Source organism: Copadichromis virginalis, linkage group LG3 (genome assembly GCF_057382275.1).
Source record: "Copadichromis virginalis isolate Kocher_CV1m ecotype Utaka linkage group LG3, C_Virginalis_male_GT1.1, whole genome shotgun sequence".
NCBI lineage: Eukaryota > Metazoa > Chordata > Actinopteri > Cichliformes > Cichlidae > Copadichromis > Copadichromis virginalis.
In genome coordinates, this window is record NC_140620.1 from 26,452,361 (window position 1) to 26,469,792 (window position 17,432).

The window sequence follows — 17,432 nt, forward strand, 5'->3', positions numbered from 1 at the left end:
CACACACACACACAGAACGCCAACAACTTCTAAACCCACAAATCCACTCTCAGATATCCTTGGCTGAGATTTAGACAGATGTAAACAGCACTGACAGACAGTATTCAGAAAATACTAATTTTCTTTGTCATAAAATTAAGGAAACAAAATTTCAATTGTGGGATTTTTGCTTTTCTCGTTTTAGGGCTTGTTGCTTAGAAAATCGCATTTTAAAAGTATGTCCAGAGCATGTTACTAAAACTGTTGTTAATACATCTGCAAACTCTGTGACATCATGTTGCATTTATAACAGAGTGTAAAAATATGTACAAGGAAGTTGTACTTGGTGGGATGATCTGACAGAACACGCCTGTCCAGTTTATTCAGCTCACTCAGTCGAGAAACGGTTTTAATGAACTCTGACATCAGAATTTCAGTCTTTTTGTGCTTGGCCTAACTGTGAAAGTGTGCTCTGTACTCATTGAACAAATTGAAGGTTTCAGCGAAAAATACAAAAACTGGATATCAAATAGGAAAATCTCAAGTTTATGGACTTCCTCATGACCTTGAAAGCAGCTTTGCACAATAACTCTGTGCAAGAAAGTTTCTATCTCCTGACAACAGTACAATAAGTTAAATTTTGAGTTTTTGAGTTTCTCTTCATCCACTGTATAGGTTAAAATAAACTGGACGTGTATCGGCACTGAAGTTAATTAGTTAAAGAAGTTATTTTGTCCATTTTATTTTACTTTAAGTAACAGGGAAGGTGCTTCCAGTCAACAGAAAAATAACTATAAATGTCGTCTCAGGCTAATTCCTGAATGAATATATAACATTGTTTCAATGTTGAAAATGAAATTATCATTTAAAAGCAAAAGGTTGGAGTTCACAAAGTGATAAAACTGTCTTAAATTATTCATTTTCTTGTTTGAATTTTAACCTGACAGAGTGAACTGAGTGTACCTTGTACGTGTGCAGATGGTAATTAAATCTCTGTGGGGGGAAAACCCAGATCAGCTTAGTGTAATGTTATTTTGATGCCATTTTAATTCTTAACTTCAGCACAATGAGTGTTTGTTTTTTATATCGCTGCTCACACTAAATTTAAACATCTTCTTCCTCCAGGTCCAATGAGACTATAGTAGATGAAATCTGCCATGGCAACAGTGAGGCTTTTGGGGTGGAGCGTCTGAGAGAAATGCTGAAACTGCTGCCAGAGTCTGAAGAGGTGAGACACACACACACACACACACACACACACACACACACTGATGTGTTTTTTTTATCTGATCCATCTTTTTGCACTCATGAAGGTGAAGAAACTGAAGGCACACCGCGGCGAAGTCTCTCAGCTCTCATTGGCCGATTCCTTCATGTACCGGCTGATTCAGGTGCCCAGGTGAGCGCTGAACTTTTACTTAGTTATTCAGATTTATGCTGCGTTCAACTTTCACTGCAAGTTTCAGAAATTAGAATTAAACCTTTATGATCTTTTTTTTAACATTTCCGATATTCATGCAAGATCCATGAAACAGTTTTACACTGAAAATGCTTCCACTGTCTGTACAGTTTCACCGTTGCATTCACTGAAATACTGCACCAAAACAGTACATTTTTGTAGTACTTGTACTTGTATACTTACAATATTAAACATAAATACTTTTACTGGCTGTACAGTGGTTACTTTGAATTTTTGAAAACATGATGCACTGGTGTGAAACAGTGTTGGGTAAAAGTGGCCTGTGTACCAGCTCTAGCTCTAAGTGGGGGAAAATGTTTTTGTATCACTAAACAGGACCTTGTGACAGTTAACAGAGCTGACTCAGTGACTCAGGAATCATAACCGTTAATGCATCAATTTGTGCTCAACAAAACAAACAAATGTTAGTAAGTAGCTGCTGCTGGAGCGCTGGTAATGTGACATCTGCCTTCAGATCATTTCAAAAACATCAAGCTGAATCAATTACATGCCTGCAGCTCCCCCACACACCAATAACAACATCTCCTTAATGAGATGCGCTAAAAATAGTCCCACAGTTCAAACTAATTGCCAGCTGCTGGTATACAGTTACTACGAGAGTATGTAAAGTAGTAGCATTAGCTGTATTTAGTGATGTGTACCAGCTTGGACGCAAAATAAAAATGTATTAATCAATTCATTTTCACCCCTCTCTCTCTCGGTCTGCAGTTACACAGTCCGCATTGAATCCATGCTCTTAAAGGAGGATTTTCCGGCAGCGTGCGAGGCCATGAAACGGGACATTAAGATCCTTCGCGCCGCCATCAAAGGTAACACGCTCGCAGCATCAGCGGCACACGGATGAGCTGCTCTCTGCATGCAGCCGCTGTTGGGAGCTCACACAGGCCACAGCTCTGCTTTCTCTTCTCTTACTTATTGTCTCAGTGTCAACGCAGAGCAGAGAAGGACCAGAACCAACACTGAGTGTGTTACAATGTTTTATTCCTTACCACAAGCAAATGTGCTGCAGGAGGCAGGTAGAGATTGTGTGGCCAGACTGCTTCTATCTGTGTTGTATGAACTGAAATTACTGAGAGAATGGCATGAACACCAACGATGGTGGTGGAGCTGTAAAACTTTTTAGAGCAAACTCATCAACTTTTTAAAATTAATTTTACATTTTTAAAAAAAAGTAACGTTTGACTCCTGACACTGGGATCAGGGCACTGAGGTAAAGTAGGGTTTGGTCAAATATACAATAAATAATAGGTGTTAAAAGTTGCATAGAGCATGTTAATAGTTACTCTGAGATGCAGCTCATTGCTGCTGATGAACCCTATCTCTGTGTCTCGGCAATGAACAAACAACAAAGAAATCACACCGACTCACATCCATCAAAAACATTAAAAACCTCCAGAAAAGTTATTTTTCTTGACTCCAAACATAAGGTTCTGTTTGGGGTCGTCATCAGTGATGACATCGATCTCAGAGGATTCATTTAGCTTCAGAATCACCACGCAGAGGTGTAACCAAGAAGCTTCTAGAAACACTTTCACAGATTTAGCAGATTCTGTTACACAGATTGTGTTACAATGTCTCAGAATCAGTACTTTCACCTTTATGTGAAGGAGTGAGCCGTTTGATTCAGAAGTTGTAAAAAAAGAAAGAAAGAAAAGAGATCTGTGTATGAAACTCTGGAATATTTTTTAACAAAAATAAAATAATAATAAAAAAGATGAAAAGAAATAAAACGCAATAAATCTGGACTGAATGTCGTTGGTGCAGAAATACCTGCAGTAAAGCCTTCTCCTCGTTTACACCCTCCACCCAATACAGACTAACACCTTCAGTATTTTTAGCAGTGTGTGTGTGAACTTGATAACTGCCTGAACTGTTAACTAACCTTCCACATGCTAACACTGCATGTGATAAAACAGCAAACCCAGTGGGATTTTAGCATCATAAGCTTATGTTATCTGTATCTTTACTGCACAGGTTTTGTGTTTTTTCTCTCTTTACTCTCTTTTTACACAGTTATTTCCAGCAGGTGATGCTCTTGCATTGGTTTATCCTTTATGTACTGACACAAATGAAGACATCATTTCTTTTACTTTGTCTCCGTCCTCCAGAATTAATGTGTTGCGAGGAGCTCCATGCTGTTCTCCACCTGGTACTGCAGGCCGGAAACCTCCTTAACGCTGTGAGTAGGAAAAAAAACATTGTACAGCATCAATGAATAATTAGATGAGGGAGAAAAAAGTGGATAGATGGTGGAAGAAGAAAAAGAAATACAAGAAGGAAGAAGAGGCAACAAAAGGCTTTTTAGTTTACACCCTTTATTTCCGTGACAGTAATTTAATATTAGAATTCTGGTTTATTTCCTGTTTCTGTACATAACCTAAAACTTTGCATGGAAACTTTTTATTAGAGTGAGTCAAGATGAAAAGGTGAGCTGCAAATTAAAAAAGAAATGCTAAGACGACACTAAAACAAAGCAGTGTTTTCATAGAACTTCTCTTCCTTATTATAATCAGACGTAATATACTCTTTTTAAAAACACTCACATATATTAATACGAGTGTCAAGTGGTCACTGGAGGCTGGCTCCAAAATTGAGTCAGTCCCAAAAAAACTCATGTTTAAATGTTCAACTTTAGATCAGAATTAAACATGTTTACTGCTACAAATAGATTTAGATTCATATCTACAGTTTTAACCATGAGATTAACTGTAACTTTGGCTACGTTCACACTGCAGGTCTTATTAATGCTTTTTTTGATCAAATCTGATTTTTTTGTCTGCTTGTTCACACTGCAGATAAAATCTGACAGCAAACGCGCTCTAGTGTGAACCCTCAAAGTGGCCCGCATGTGCAAAAGAAGACGTCACACAACGCGCTCTGTTTACACCCAGACTGAACAGTATTGTTTGACTGTTGGCCGTTAATATAAAGACTTGTTTCAGACTTTACGTTTCCCAATTTTGCTTTAAATTCTAAAGTTATTTTGTTATTTACATATGGCCTAATAATGATCCTTATTGCTGTTTTAGAGGAGCGGTGCTTCAAAGGAAAGTTGCAGATTTCTGTCAGAATCTGCAGATTATACAGTACAAATAAAATGTTCACGTTTCTCCAACGTTGTCTTCCCAACAGTTTCTCTGGATGGCCAGGAAGCGTTCGCGATGTCTTCTCCGGCGCTGATAATCGGCGTCTGTCTTGTGTCAGTGACGTAAAAGACTGATTTAATGCGACATGACCGTTCAAACAGCAGTCGCTTTCTAGAACATCAGATATGTATCGGATTCAGTACCACATACGAAAGTGACCCAGATCGGATTTGAAAATATTAGATTTGTGCCGTTCACACTGTCATACCATGATCGGATATGGGTCGCAGAGGGTCAGAAAAGTCGGATTTGATGTGCTTTCGCCTGCAGTGTGAACGTAGCCTTAGACTTCAAGTTATCATCCAAATATAGGCTCTTGTTTTAAAAACTGACATGATGGCGGCCAAAACCATGCGTGACAGCATGGTGGCTAAATCCATCATTTAATTACAGTCAGGGTATCACTGAACAATTTATCACTCACAAATTGATTGGAAATAATATAGTGTCTTCTAAAGGTTTTAAATTTCAAAATGATTTGTTTTTAATTCATAACTGTTGGTTGTCTTATACACAGTGTGGACCAATGACATGCATTCATTGGTGAACAGATGCAGAAATCAGACTCGTGCAAAATGTAACAGTGACTGAAAATGATGAAAGAAAATCAGACAAAAACTATTTATGAATCTGAGTAAAAGTTCAAATTGTGGATCTAAACAAAATTTTATGCATAAAACAGGTTGGTGCACTAAATTAAGCAGCCTCCAAAGAGGATATTTAAATCAAGTTATTAATTTTGAACGACATGGCAATAACGATATGACCAACACAGCTACACATTAATTAATAAAATCAGAGTATGCTGTATGTATATGTAGGTATAATTAAAGGTGAAAGAAAATTAGATCCCAAATAACTGCAAATTCATTAATTAGCATAAAAAGCTGCATTTATCAATGTAAAAAACCCAAAGCAAGCTGTTTCTTGAACTGATTATTTCAACAACAACAAATATATGTAAATGTAATGAAAATTGTCTTTGTTCAAACAAAGTCAGTTATTAATTAGACAATAAATGATAAGATATCAAAATAGTATCTGTAAAGTGTGACTGACAGGAAACTGCACAATGATGAGTGCTCTGCAAAAATGTGGAGACCAAAGAAACTGCAAACTAAAACAGACATTTTAACCAACATTGTTTTGTAAGTAAATCAACATTTCACTGCATAATAATGAGAATATGCCCACATGCTATCCACTCTAATAATACTGCCTAAGGGAAGCATGTAAATGTAAATGGACTAGTGTAGAGAGGGATCCCATGTCAGAGGCAACAAAGTGGGCATTAGTGACAATGTGGTCTGATTAACAATGATGGAGACCAAAGGAAAGTCAAAACTAAATCACATTTTAATCAACTGTCCCTCAGTGACATTTATTTCAGTTTAATGAATTCTGCAGAGACGCCCTCAAAAGATAAAAGTCCAGCATAGAGCGGCTGAGTGAATGTGGTCTGGACTCTGTGGAGGAGAGTCATGGTTTCAGAGACGCTGTAGAAAGACAGAATACCTGCTCTGTGATCCAGGTACACTCCTACTCTGGAGGACCGAGGACCTGAGAGGACAGTTGGGATATTGTTGTGCCGAAATGTATAACTGCTTGTGTCACAATCTAATGCCCAAGATTTTTCATTATATCCAAAAAAACATTCATTGCCAAACCCTGCTCTGCTGATATTCTTGTATGCGACTGCTACATAAACTCCACCTCCCAGTAACAACGTCCAGTCAGACTCTCTCTACTCAGGACCTGAAACCATCCAGTGAATCTGTCTGGATGATCAGAATAAGACTGTTGTTGCTTCATAAATGTTACTTTTCTGTTCCCTTCAGATAATAACAGACGTCTGTTTGCTGTGTTTGGATCCAGTGTGATTTCATGTGAACATTTTAAGAATCCAGCTCTGGTCTTTGGCTCTGCTGGTGACAGTAAAACATCCTCTTCAGTGACTGTCAGTGAGATGTTTGTCCATTCCTCTCTCAGAATGTCCTGTAGTTTATCTCTGGTCTCTGACACAGCTGCTGTCACATCCTCAAAGTAGCTCAGAGGACGAATATTGATGCTGGATGAGTGTGTAGACTCACTGAGTGCTGACAGTGAGGGGTAGTTGTGTAGAAACTGGTTGTGATCCTCTGTGTGTGAGAGCTGCTCCAGCTCGCCGTCTTTCCTCTTCAGCTCAGCGATCTCCTGCTCCAGCTTCTCCTGAAGCTCTTTGACTTGACTCACTTCAGTTTCCTGCTGGGATCTGACCTGCTGCTTCACATCAGAGCTTCTTTTCTGGATGAGACGGATCAGCTCAGTGAACATCTTCTCACTGTCCTCCACTGCTTTATCAGCAGAGCCATTGATGGCCTCCACCTCTCTTTGAAGCAGCTTCACATCTTTCTCTCGCTCCTGGATTCTCTGCTGGATGTTTAGTCGTCTCACCTCGAGCTCCTTCTGCTTCTCAGTCCTTTCTGCTGCAGCTGGGACTGTTTCATGGCCTTTATGTTCATCCATCAAGCAGAGATAACAGATACTCTGCTGATCAGTACGACAGAAAATCTTCATCACCTCATCATGACGAGAGCAGATGTTCTCCTGGAGCTTCTTGGAGGGGGCCACCAGCTTGTGTTTCTTTAATGGAGCTGCATCATAGTGAGGTTGGAGATGTTTCTCACAGTAAGAGGCTGGACAAGATAAACAGGACTTGATGGCTTTCAGCTTCCTCCCAGTGCAGACATCACAGGCCACATCTTCAGGTCCAGCATAGCAGTGATCAGCTGGAGCAGCTTGGAGTCCAGTCTTCTTCAGCTACTCCACTAAAGCTGCAAACATGATGTTTTTCTCCAGGACAGGCCTCGGTGTGAAAGTCTTCCTGCACTGAGGGCAGCTGTGGATTCCCTTCCTGTCCTCTTCATCCCAGAAACTTTTAATACAGTTCCTGCAGTAGCTGTGTCCACAGGCTGTAGTCACCGGATCCTTCAGTAGATCCAAACAGATGGAACAAGAGAAGGTTTTTCGGTCCAGCTGAACTCCTTTCTGTGCCATTTCTCCTCTCAGTGTCAGTGACTGTGTGAGTTTCTCTAATACTGATGCAATACAGGAAAAGATTTGGGTGTTTTTCAGAAACAGGAAGTGGGAGTGGTTATGAGGCCTTGACTTATTCCAAGAGGAGAAGTGGTTTCAAGCAGACGGCGTGTGGTCATTTTTCACACAGCACATTTAAAAATGTTTGTCTGTGTTAAATTGTTCGGAGGTTGATCTGCAGTTTTAATCACAGCCAGTCACTCTGCTGTTGAAGTACTACTTTTATTTCTGACGGTTTAGTTTGCTAGTTTGAGCAGAAGTTGTATTTTAGTGTTAGCTTATTTACACAATCTTAGTATCTGTCATTTAAAATCTCAGGGTCTGAATGCATGAGCTCATTTGACTGTCATGACACAATGATTGCAGAAAAAGTGTATTTATGTTCATTTAATTGATAAATGTTTAACAGAATGAGCTGATAATTGGGCGATACATGTTAGGTGTACAGTCAAACTGGAGACTTGCTGTCTCTACTCTCTCTTATCAGGTAGACTATGGAGACCAACTGCTTTGTGGGAAATGTAGTTTTATAGCTTCAGATTCTGTTGTTCAAGTGTTTGAATGTTTACCACTATGAGTTTAATTTCTGTGCTATGTGCGTTGCAGGGAGGTTATGCAGGAAACGCAGTAGGCTTCAAGCTGTCGTCCCTCCTGTCTCTGGCTGACACCAAAGCTAACAAACCAGGCATGAACCTGCTGCACTTTGTCGCTCTGGTGAGTAACATCATTGTTCATTTCATTTTTGCACATACGCCAGTGTGGCTGAAGTCACAAAAACAGTTAAAGTGCTCTTTGGTTGTCAGGCACCATTGGTGAATGAGATTCATCTGAATTTGATCAAGGTTCTGGATGTAGTCGGCTGTGCTGGTTGGCACTCATTGGCAGGAGGTCAGGGACACTACTTCCGAATCGGTAGGCTGGAGATGTGGTCCCTCTTTCTTTTTTTTTTTAGGGAGGAAGACCCTAAAGACCCTATTTTTATGGGGAATCACACCTTTAGAGTTTCCAGGGAAGATCTATGCTATGATGTGGTTGTCATCCTGGTGTTGCTTTGGGTGTTTGCCATTGTTACAGGCTACTTGGTACCTGGACAACTGCAACCAGAGCTTGGTTCACATTACAGTCAATAAGTCATACTTATTCCTGGAGAGTGGTGGACTCCGCCACTGCTGGTTTTGTACAGACTCTTTCAGATCTGGTGGTCTCAGAAACACGTCTCTCCTTTTTGCAGATGATACAATCCTTTTTTTGATTAATCTATTAATGAAATCAGCTCTTGAGACAGTTTGAGAGAGTTTGAAGCTCAGTGTGAAGTGGTTACAATGAAAATTAGCAGATCCACGTCTTAATGGTTTGAGTGGTGAAGAGAGACCTGAAGCTGAAGGGGAAGCTGTTGAGTAACTAGTTGATATAAATTTGAACCCTCAGAATAAAATTGCAGATACAACAGGTGGAAATTAGTTTATTCTGACAAGTTGTTGGTTCAGCTTCAGAGAGTGAGATGCTCAGTAGTTCAGGAGGGGCTCAGAATAGAGCTGCAGGCAAGTCCTACTGGTAGAAGGCCTAAACATGCTGGTGAGATTATGTCTTTAAGGTGATTTCATGCAATGTCTACCAGAAGGGGACCCTGGGACAGAGAATGGGTCTCTTTATGTGGATTGAGAGCACCTCTGTACCACCAAAATGAGCAAGAGGAGGTAGCTGGAAAGAGGGGGTCTCATGTTTTGTTTTTTTGTTTTTCTATAGGAAGCCCATAAAAAAGATGAGAAGCTCTTGGAGTTTCCTCTCAAGCTGAGTCACATCCAGGCTGCAGCCAGGTCAGACATCACTTCATATTATTCACATATTAAATACTACAGTTGTCCACATACACCACTACATTTCTCCATCAACCTGTTTGGTGGGGATTTATTTATTATACTCCTTCTTTCCATCATTTTATTACATCTCTACAGAATCTGAGTGAACACCGCCCCCTGCTGGTTTCTTTTCAGTCCTTCATTTGATACTTAAATTACACCAGACACAAAATGAATGAAACCAAAGCAGAAATGAGGCTACATGGATTTGTTTTCCTTCCTTTGGTAGGATCTCATTGGAAACATTGGATGCTGAGCTGCATTTGCTGACATCTCGCACACACTCAGTGGAGGAGAGCATCCAGAGAGACACAGAGCTGCTGCAGCAACTGGACAGCTTTCTGCAGGTAACACACATAACAGTATTTTAGTTTTATATAATCTTTAAATAAGTGTGTAGTTTAAAAAATAATTTTGTGCCTATTATGTTTGTCTCAGCATGCCACATCATCTCTCTGCTCACTCCGTGGCAGTCGGCAACAGCTAAAGAGGGAAGGCAGCGAGCTGATCGACTTTTTCTGCGAGGACAGAGACACTTTCAGGCTGGACGACTGTTTCAGCATCTTCCACACCTTCTGCTCCAGGTTCACAAATGCTGTCAAGGTACAACTATGAATGCAAATCCATTACACGAGCTGTACAACAATCCACACAAGATCCAGTAGATGTGGTTAAAACTGTTGGTATACTTCAACTGATACATTAGTCTTCATCCCATATTTAATAACGCTTCTGATTTACAGTGAAACATATTAGTTTCTAAACCTTCCGTTTTATGTGATTGCCAACAATTTCACCATTGTTGGCTTTTTGGCTCAAGTGTGTCTCCATTGCCTCTGAGTAGTTTGAATTCCCAAACCCTTCTCTCACGATGAGCTGTTGACAGAGACACAAATACCAGACCATAAATCAGGCATAAGAGGAGATGTTGTATTTAAGGCCCAAGGGTTCACAGTTTGTTTTATTTTTTTGATTTGTTTGCTTTGATTTGTCCATCAGGATCTGAATTTTTTTTCAACATGCATAATATCTGTAGGCTATGGAGGACCAGAAGAGTCACGTGCATCAGGAAAATAACTTCTCTTTCTCTTTTTGAAGGAGAACATGGAGAGGGAGGCGAAGGAGGCGGCTCGTCGTCAGCGGATACAAGAGCTGGAGGAGAAGAAGAGGCACTCCTGGGCTGGAGGAGAAAAGGTAGGATGACGTACGCAGACACTGTAAAACAAAGTCAATCAAAGATGTCTAACGATGATCCACTCTCTGTTCCCGTTATAGGTGGATGGAGTCTTTGGGCTGCGCTGCCACAGTGAGCTTGACATGTCCACTGCTTTGTCGCGGCATGACGAGGCCGGACTGTTGATGGAGCTCCTGACCCCTAGGTCCCACCCTCGCTCACCAGTGAACAACTCCCACAGTCCTCTGGGACGTGCTGTGAGCTTACGTCGTTCCCGAAAGTCTCCATCCTGCTCACCATCTATTGCTGCTGAGCAGGAACTAAGCACTTTCCTGGAAAAGGCGACTGATCGCAAAAACATTCAGCAAAGAGGCAAAGGGAGCAGTTTTCCATCTCCCTCAAGTCCAGGATTCCCAGTGTCCACCCAGACGGCACCACAAAACTCCTCATCACCTTCCAAAAGGAGTCCAAAAAACAAAAACCATGCAACTGTCACTTACCTCAGCCAAAATGCTACCCAGACGTGTGCAAATGCCACTAATCCTGCAAATGAACTTGCAGTCAAACCTACCTCTGACTCAAACCAGCAATCTGAACACAACAACAAAAGCAGCAGTGATCAACCTGGCATGGGTTTAAGCAGCCATGCAACACTTACAACAAGCAAACCAAAAGATGTTGAACTGGTTTTAACTCAGCAGACTGACTGCACTGATAAGAGCTTTCAGCAGAGCACCACTGCTACAGGAAACATGGTGGTGGTTTTAGACAAATGCACGTTGGTTCCTGAGCTAAAAGTGTTTGGCAGTGGCGACACCCTCACAAGTCATAGTGAAAACAGACATGTTGGTCTTCATCAAGACGATGTGACAATCACAGATTTGGAAGAAGAGAAAGGGGATGAATTGCAAGTTGATAAGGTGCAGAATAATGGCCAACTGATTGTAAATCCAAAACAATCTGATGAGCAAGTCTGTGAGCTCAGCTCTTCTTCAACACCAAGAGAGGGCGATGAGGGGCAAGAGGATAAGGTGGTTGTATGGTGTGTGACGGGTGTGTGCGAGGCTACAAGTGACACACAAAGCACCTATGCAGAAACTGAAAAAGATCAGCATAAGGGTGACAACCAAGGAGGAAACAAACTAACTTCCTCTGCTTTAGCCAATGACATGCCTTCAGAACCTCAACCGGCCAATGAAAAACCAGTGCCTGTACCCATCAGCAGCCAACCAGTGCCTGTCCCCCGCTGTGATGACACATCACTGCTAGTTTCTTCCTCTGTGTGGCGCCCGAAAGAACCTCCAACACCTAATGTAGTGCCTGCTCTCACAGCAGATGCTTCTGAGAAAGATAAAGAACTGGAGGAAGAGGAAGAAGTGTCCACCAACAGGAACAGTGATGGAGTGACCGTCTCAAAACAATCAACAGAAGAGAAAAGCAAAAACAACATGGCATCTAAAGACTCAACCAGTAAAACTGCAAAAGCAGCTTCTTCCACCAAAGTAAAAGCAGAACCAGCAACTCCATCTAAACTACCCAGCAAGAGCCTTCCTACGTCTAAAGTCCAAACTAATGGGAAGAAACCTACCCCAAACACTATCTCTGCATCTGGCAAATCCAAATCTATCCGGACCCTCACAACCTCCGAGAACAAGGACATGAGGAGGGTTGTGCCAATATCCAGGACCAACAGAAGTCCATCCAGAATCAAACATACAGAGAAGAATCGAGGCTCCTCCAGCACCGCAGTGCCCACCAGTCTGACTCCCTCAAAACGAAGCAGTGCTTCCCCTCGACGAGTAGCGAGGCCTGCAAATGCTCCTTCATCCCGACAATCTGGGATCCCCAAGACTTTGGATCCAAAGGACTCAAAGAACCAGAATGTTTCAGGTACTCAGCCATCTGCCCGAGAACAGAACAAGGACTTTCAAGGAAAGATGTCCAGCCAAAAGCCCTTAATGAAACCTAAAGCCCAGCAGGAGGAGAAGATCTGTCGCTCCACACTGCGGGCACTCTCTCAGGGTGGAAGAAGTGGAGCGGGAGGCAGCGTCAGTGCTCCTGCCACTCCTTTGCGCAAAGCCACTAGCTCTTCATCATCTGTGTTTCCGGGTTTTGCACGGAGCACAGCCTCTTCTTCTTTCAGACGTACTCACACCAACCTTGCTGTTCCTGCTGCTTCCCACTCCCCCAACATTGGGTCAGACCCCTCCCCCAAACCTTCTTCCAAGACCTCCTCCCCTGTTACCCCATCCAGCACCTCCTTGCCTATTACGCGATCAAGATCACTAAGAGTCCATGCGTCAGCAAGATCCTCAGATGTCCAAAAACTCTCCCCCTCCTCACAGAGGAAGTCTCAGAGCGTCAAATCATCTCCTCGTGCATCGCGCCACGACTTGCTGGCTCCCCCTAAAGGCCACAGACGGAATGACAGTGACAGTGACAAGTCCGCTCATTCTCAGGACTCGGTCTTGCCCACAAGGCCGCGCTGGAGATAAACTCTTGGTTGTTTTGTTTTGAGGATTTTTTCCTAATCACTCCTCCTTCAGGAAAGTCAGGAGATACACTCCATTATGAAATGTAGATACCTTTTAAAATGTTCAAGTTTAATTTGAGTAACAAAGGAAGATACAATGAGATTGTCTTGTATGGATTTAAATCTTGTTTGTTACCTTGTTTGTTTGTTATTATAAGGTTTAAGTGCAGCGGAGCTGAAAAGTTCACTACGTTTTCTTTGTACTATATTGTCCTTGTAATGTACTTTAAACAACCACAGAGGGGAAAAACAACTTGTTTTCAAGGTATATTTGTATTCTTTCTAAATCTATTAATTGAGAGTACATTCCAAGATTAATGACAATAATGACCTCTCCTCACAACCTCAGGAAAGCCGATGTCTTATCAGAAATCACAGACCTTTTTGTTTTGGTCAGAGTGAAGCTCTGAGATCTCTGGATGAGTCGGGAAATGACTACAGCCTGTGACGTGATTGCTAACAAGCTTTCAGTCAAAACCACACTAACACTAGCAGTTCTGAATAATTTGGTGGCCGTAGCCATGACTTGATCTCTCCTATTAGGCCTACAGACACTTGAGTCAGTCTGTGCGTTAATCCACAGACTAAAGGCTCCTACTATGAGAGTAAGGGGTACGCCGTATTGTATGAAAGAAACTATTACAACCAACATACAAACTGCAAATTTAAACACTGAATTGAAAGGAGGGGAACTAAAAAACGGAGTGAATAAAATCTAATTTCATTTTATTTGTACTCCCTTTGATTTATTCCTGTGGTACTTTTTTCCTTTTTGAAAGAGAAATATCTGCAGCTATAAAGATGTACATCTTTGGAGTATCCTGAAAATTCTGCAGTTTTTAAAGGTCATGTCACTGAATGCCTTTTCGATTCACAAGCACCTTTAACTGCACGAACCGTGCTGCAGAATCTCTTTAATCCAGGCTGGACTTCTATAGAAATAATAATATTACTACAATACTAATTGTGTTTTTATAAAGCCTGACATAACTAATCTTTGAGAGCGGTGGTGTCTTTTTTAAAAAACACGATCAGTTTAAACAAGGAGATATTTATAACTCTGATTAAAAACAGACACTTTCTGTCTGACTTGGAAAATTCAAGTTGTGTTTTCATATGAGGACATTTTTATGTTGATCTGTCTTTATTTATGTATGTATGTAATGTTTCCCTACTAATTAATAAAGCATTGTTCCTCAGTCACTCTGCGCACTTCATTCAAAGACTGTATTGCACTTTTTCCTGCCAGAAGACAATGTTTTAATTGAAATAGACTGAAATATCTTGCTTCAAGTGGATGAATGTCTGGAAACATTCACTTTAAAACCAAGAACATTTGAAACTATATCCACATTTCCTATTCTTACAGCTGCATTTTGTATCTAATCTTGAGCAGAACCTCTTTGTGTCTGCACCTCTCATTAATTCTGGTCTTGTATCATATTTAAAACTGAGAAACTAAAGCAGTCGAGACCATCGTCAATCTCAAAATCATCCATTTTTATAGTTCTTAGAGTTCAAGAAACAAGCACAAATGTGTTTTTGCTTCTAGGTTTTCTGTAGTGATGTAACAACGCTGAAGCTAAAGTAACTGTAGTGATTTGTGTAGAGGAAAACATCTCTGGCAACATCACTGCCAACGTGTTCATCTTGAATGTGTTATTAGAGTTAAAAAAAACCTTTACAAGTATCTTTGATTTCTTTAAACACTGTAATAAGAATTGTGCTTTCAGGCGTTACTGCTGTTCTCTGAATATTTGTCAAGTCTAAAACCTTCTCTGTAACCCCTACAGATGGCTGTGTGTAGAAAATCCCAGTAGTTTCTGAAATACTCAGAGCAGCCTGTGTAATACCAACAACCAAACCTGTTAAACTTCTTTTCCATCTCTACGTCCATAAATGCGTGGAGCTACTGCTATGTGATTGGCTAATTAAATATTTGCATCGGTGAGCAGTTGTACAGGTTTACCTAATATAATCTTTCATTATCTCGTTTACAAACCCATCAATCTACATCATGTGTGTCAAACCCGAGGCCTGCGGGCCACATCTGGCCCAACGTATATTTATATCCGGCCCGCGAGATCATTTCTATATAGATTCAGAGTCGACTGCAGAGGTGCCCATTGTGTCCCAGTCAAACAGTGCTCAGCAGTTATTAGGTAAGATGACGTCTTTCTGTAGTTCATTATTCTAACAAGCAAAAAGTATTAAAGTGATGTTTGCGTTGTGTATTTCAGACGGTGAGATGCAGAACCTGCAGGCCACAGGAGAAATGTAGTTTTCTGTAGTTGTTCAGTATCTAGAGGATACGTGTCAAACTCGAGGCCCGTGGGCCACATCCAGCCCAGCGTACATTTATATGCCTGCAAGATCCTTTTTATATAGATTCATTCATTCATATTGTTATTCATGGCTCGGCAAAATGAAGCGCTAATGAGACAAAAGCTACAGATTCAATAATTCAGAGTGTCAATCAAGTCCAGTTTCTGTTCTGTGTCAGGGTCTGGGTCTGCGACCCATCTTTTTGATTTCTTTTTATAGTTTTTTCTTCTCTCCCATGATAATGAACATATGTTAAGTTCTGGTGTTGATCATCATTTAGGTTTTAGCTGAGTTTCATCATGGTTTAGATTTTCTTCTATGCCCTTGTCTGTTCTTGTTCACAGCATTATGCGGTCTGTCTTTTACTTTCAGTATGCTTGTGTTTAAGTCTCCCTTGTTGGTTCGTCAAGCTTGCTGTGTGTGTGCGTGTTTAGTGTCACTTTCCCTGTGGTGTCTGCTGTTTCCTCATGTGTTTCCACTTTCCCTAATCTCCTTTGTGTGTATTTAGTCTGTGTGCCTTCTTTCTTTGTCGGATCGTCTGTGTTACCTCCTTCCATGTAGTCATAGTTCTCATACAGAAAGTAGAAGAGCTAGTGTTAGGGTTAACTGTAACGGTAACCCAGATATTGGCAAATGTGAGCTTGAGTAGAAATACGGTTGCTGATCGGGTTTGTGAGATGACCACTGATTTAAGAACACAGTCGTGTGAAAGAAGCAAATACTTTATAGCATACTGTCTTGCTGTGGATAAAAGTACAGACATGATGGACATTACACAGCTGGCCATCTTCATCCATGAACTGAACTCCAATATGCCCGTTTCAGAGGAAATATTGGACATTAAATCGATGCACAGTACAACGACAGGAAAAGACATGTTTGAACACTTATGACGGTTATTAGAAGTTATTCTTTATTCTAAGTCTATTTATTCTGAAACAATATTCCTGTCTGTTTTTATTCATATTTATGTTCAAAAAACATTGTTTTAGTGTTTTCAATAAATGCTTACCCTGTTTGGCCCTCAACCTAAAGTGTGCTTTGAGTTTTGGCCCCCTGTACAATTAAGTTTGACACCTCTGATCTAGAGCAGCTGCATCCTTCACAGCCTTTGTGATACGGACTCTCCCTGGTGACCAGAAACGAGAGTCCTTCACCAGTCCTGTAAACCAATTGCAAATAATTTTGGATCCACCTCCACCCGAAAATCAACAACTGCAAATCATAGCATACTGGGGGGCAAGCAAAAAGAAGTCAACTAGTACTGCATTGCCAGTGGCACATATTCAGACTTCAGTGGCAAAAGCACCATTTTCCATTTTAATTCATCAACTAATACAACATGCATGTGTTTAGACAGATTTGAAAGAAACAACAAGGCATGTTTAGTCCAGCGGGAAGCTGAAAGGGCATTACAGTTTTCAAAGACCTGACACGGTGCTTTGACAACTTGGCAATCATGTCAAATATTTGTCACTATAAAAATTTCCCCCCCTACATTACACAAGATAAAACTTTATTAATCTCTCGGGTGGGTTCCTCTGCGAAATTCTGTAAAGATCGGCCCCCAAACAGGGACTTGAACCCTGGACCCTTAGATTAAAAGTCTGATGCTCTAGCGACTGAGCTATCCAGGCTCAATAATTGCTTATTAATGTAATAGTCTGAGTCTGCTATGTGTAAGCAGCCATAGTCAGCCAAGTCATAATGAAAGCAACAAACAACTCATGTTTTGATGAAACTGCAAACCCTCCTGGTCAATAATCACATAAGCTGTACATGCAGGAAGCAAAGACTGATAAAGGAGCAGGCACAACATTCAGACAAATCCAAGACATAATGAAATGAACCACAATAACTG

The 17,432-nt window shown here is 41.0% G+C and overlaps 1 protein-coding gene, 1 non-coding gene and 1 pseudogene across 2 annotated transcripts; 1 reads left to right on the plus strand and 2 right to left on the minus strand.

The window, feature by feature from the left end:
- Window positions 1–1,087: 1,087 nt before the first annotated feature.
- Window positions 1,088–14,449, plus strand: LOC146713718 (uncharacterized; the record flags this gene model as incomplete). Its single annotated transcript, XM_085438938.1, has 10 exons — window positions 1,088–1,207; window positions 1,293–1,378; window positions 2,168–2,268; window positions 3,568–3,638; window positions 8,287–8,394; window positions 9,427–9,497; window positions 9,769–9,886; window positions 9,978–10,142; window positions 10,638–10,733; window positions 10,815–14,449. Coding segments are annotated over 10 exons (3,330 nt in total), but the record flags the coding sequence as incomplete, so codon positions are not given.
- Window positions 4,345–7,776, minus strand: LOC146713719 (tripartite motif-containing protein 16-like; annotated as a pseudogene).
- A 2,683-nt stretch (window positions 14,450–17,132) lies between the features above and the next one.
- Window positions 17,133–17,208, minus strand: trnak-uuu (transfer RNA lysine (anticodon UUU)). The gene has a single exon. It is a non-coding gene; the product is annotated as a tRNA-Lys (tRNA).
- Between the last annotated feature and the right edge of the window lie 224 nt (window positions 17,209–17,432).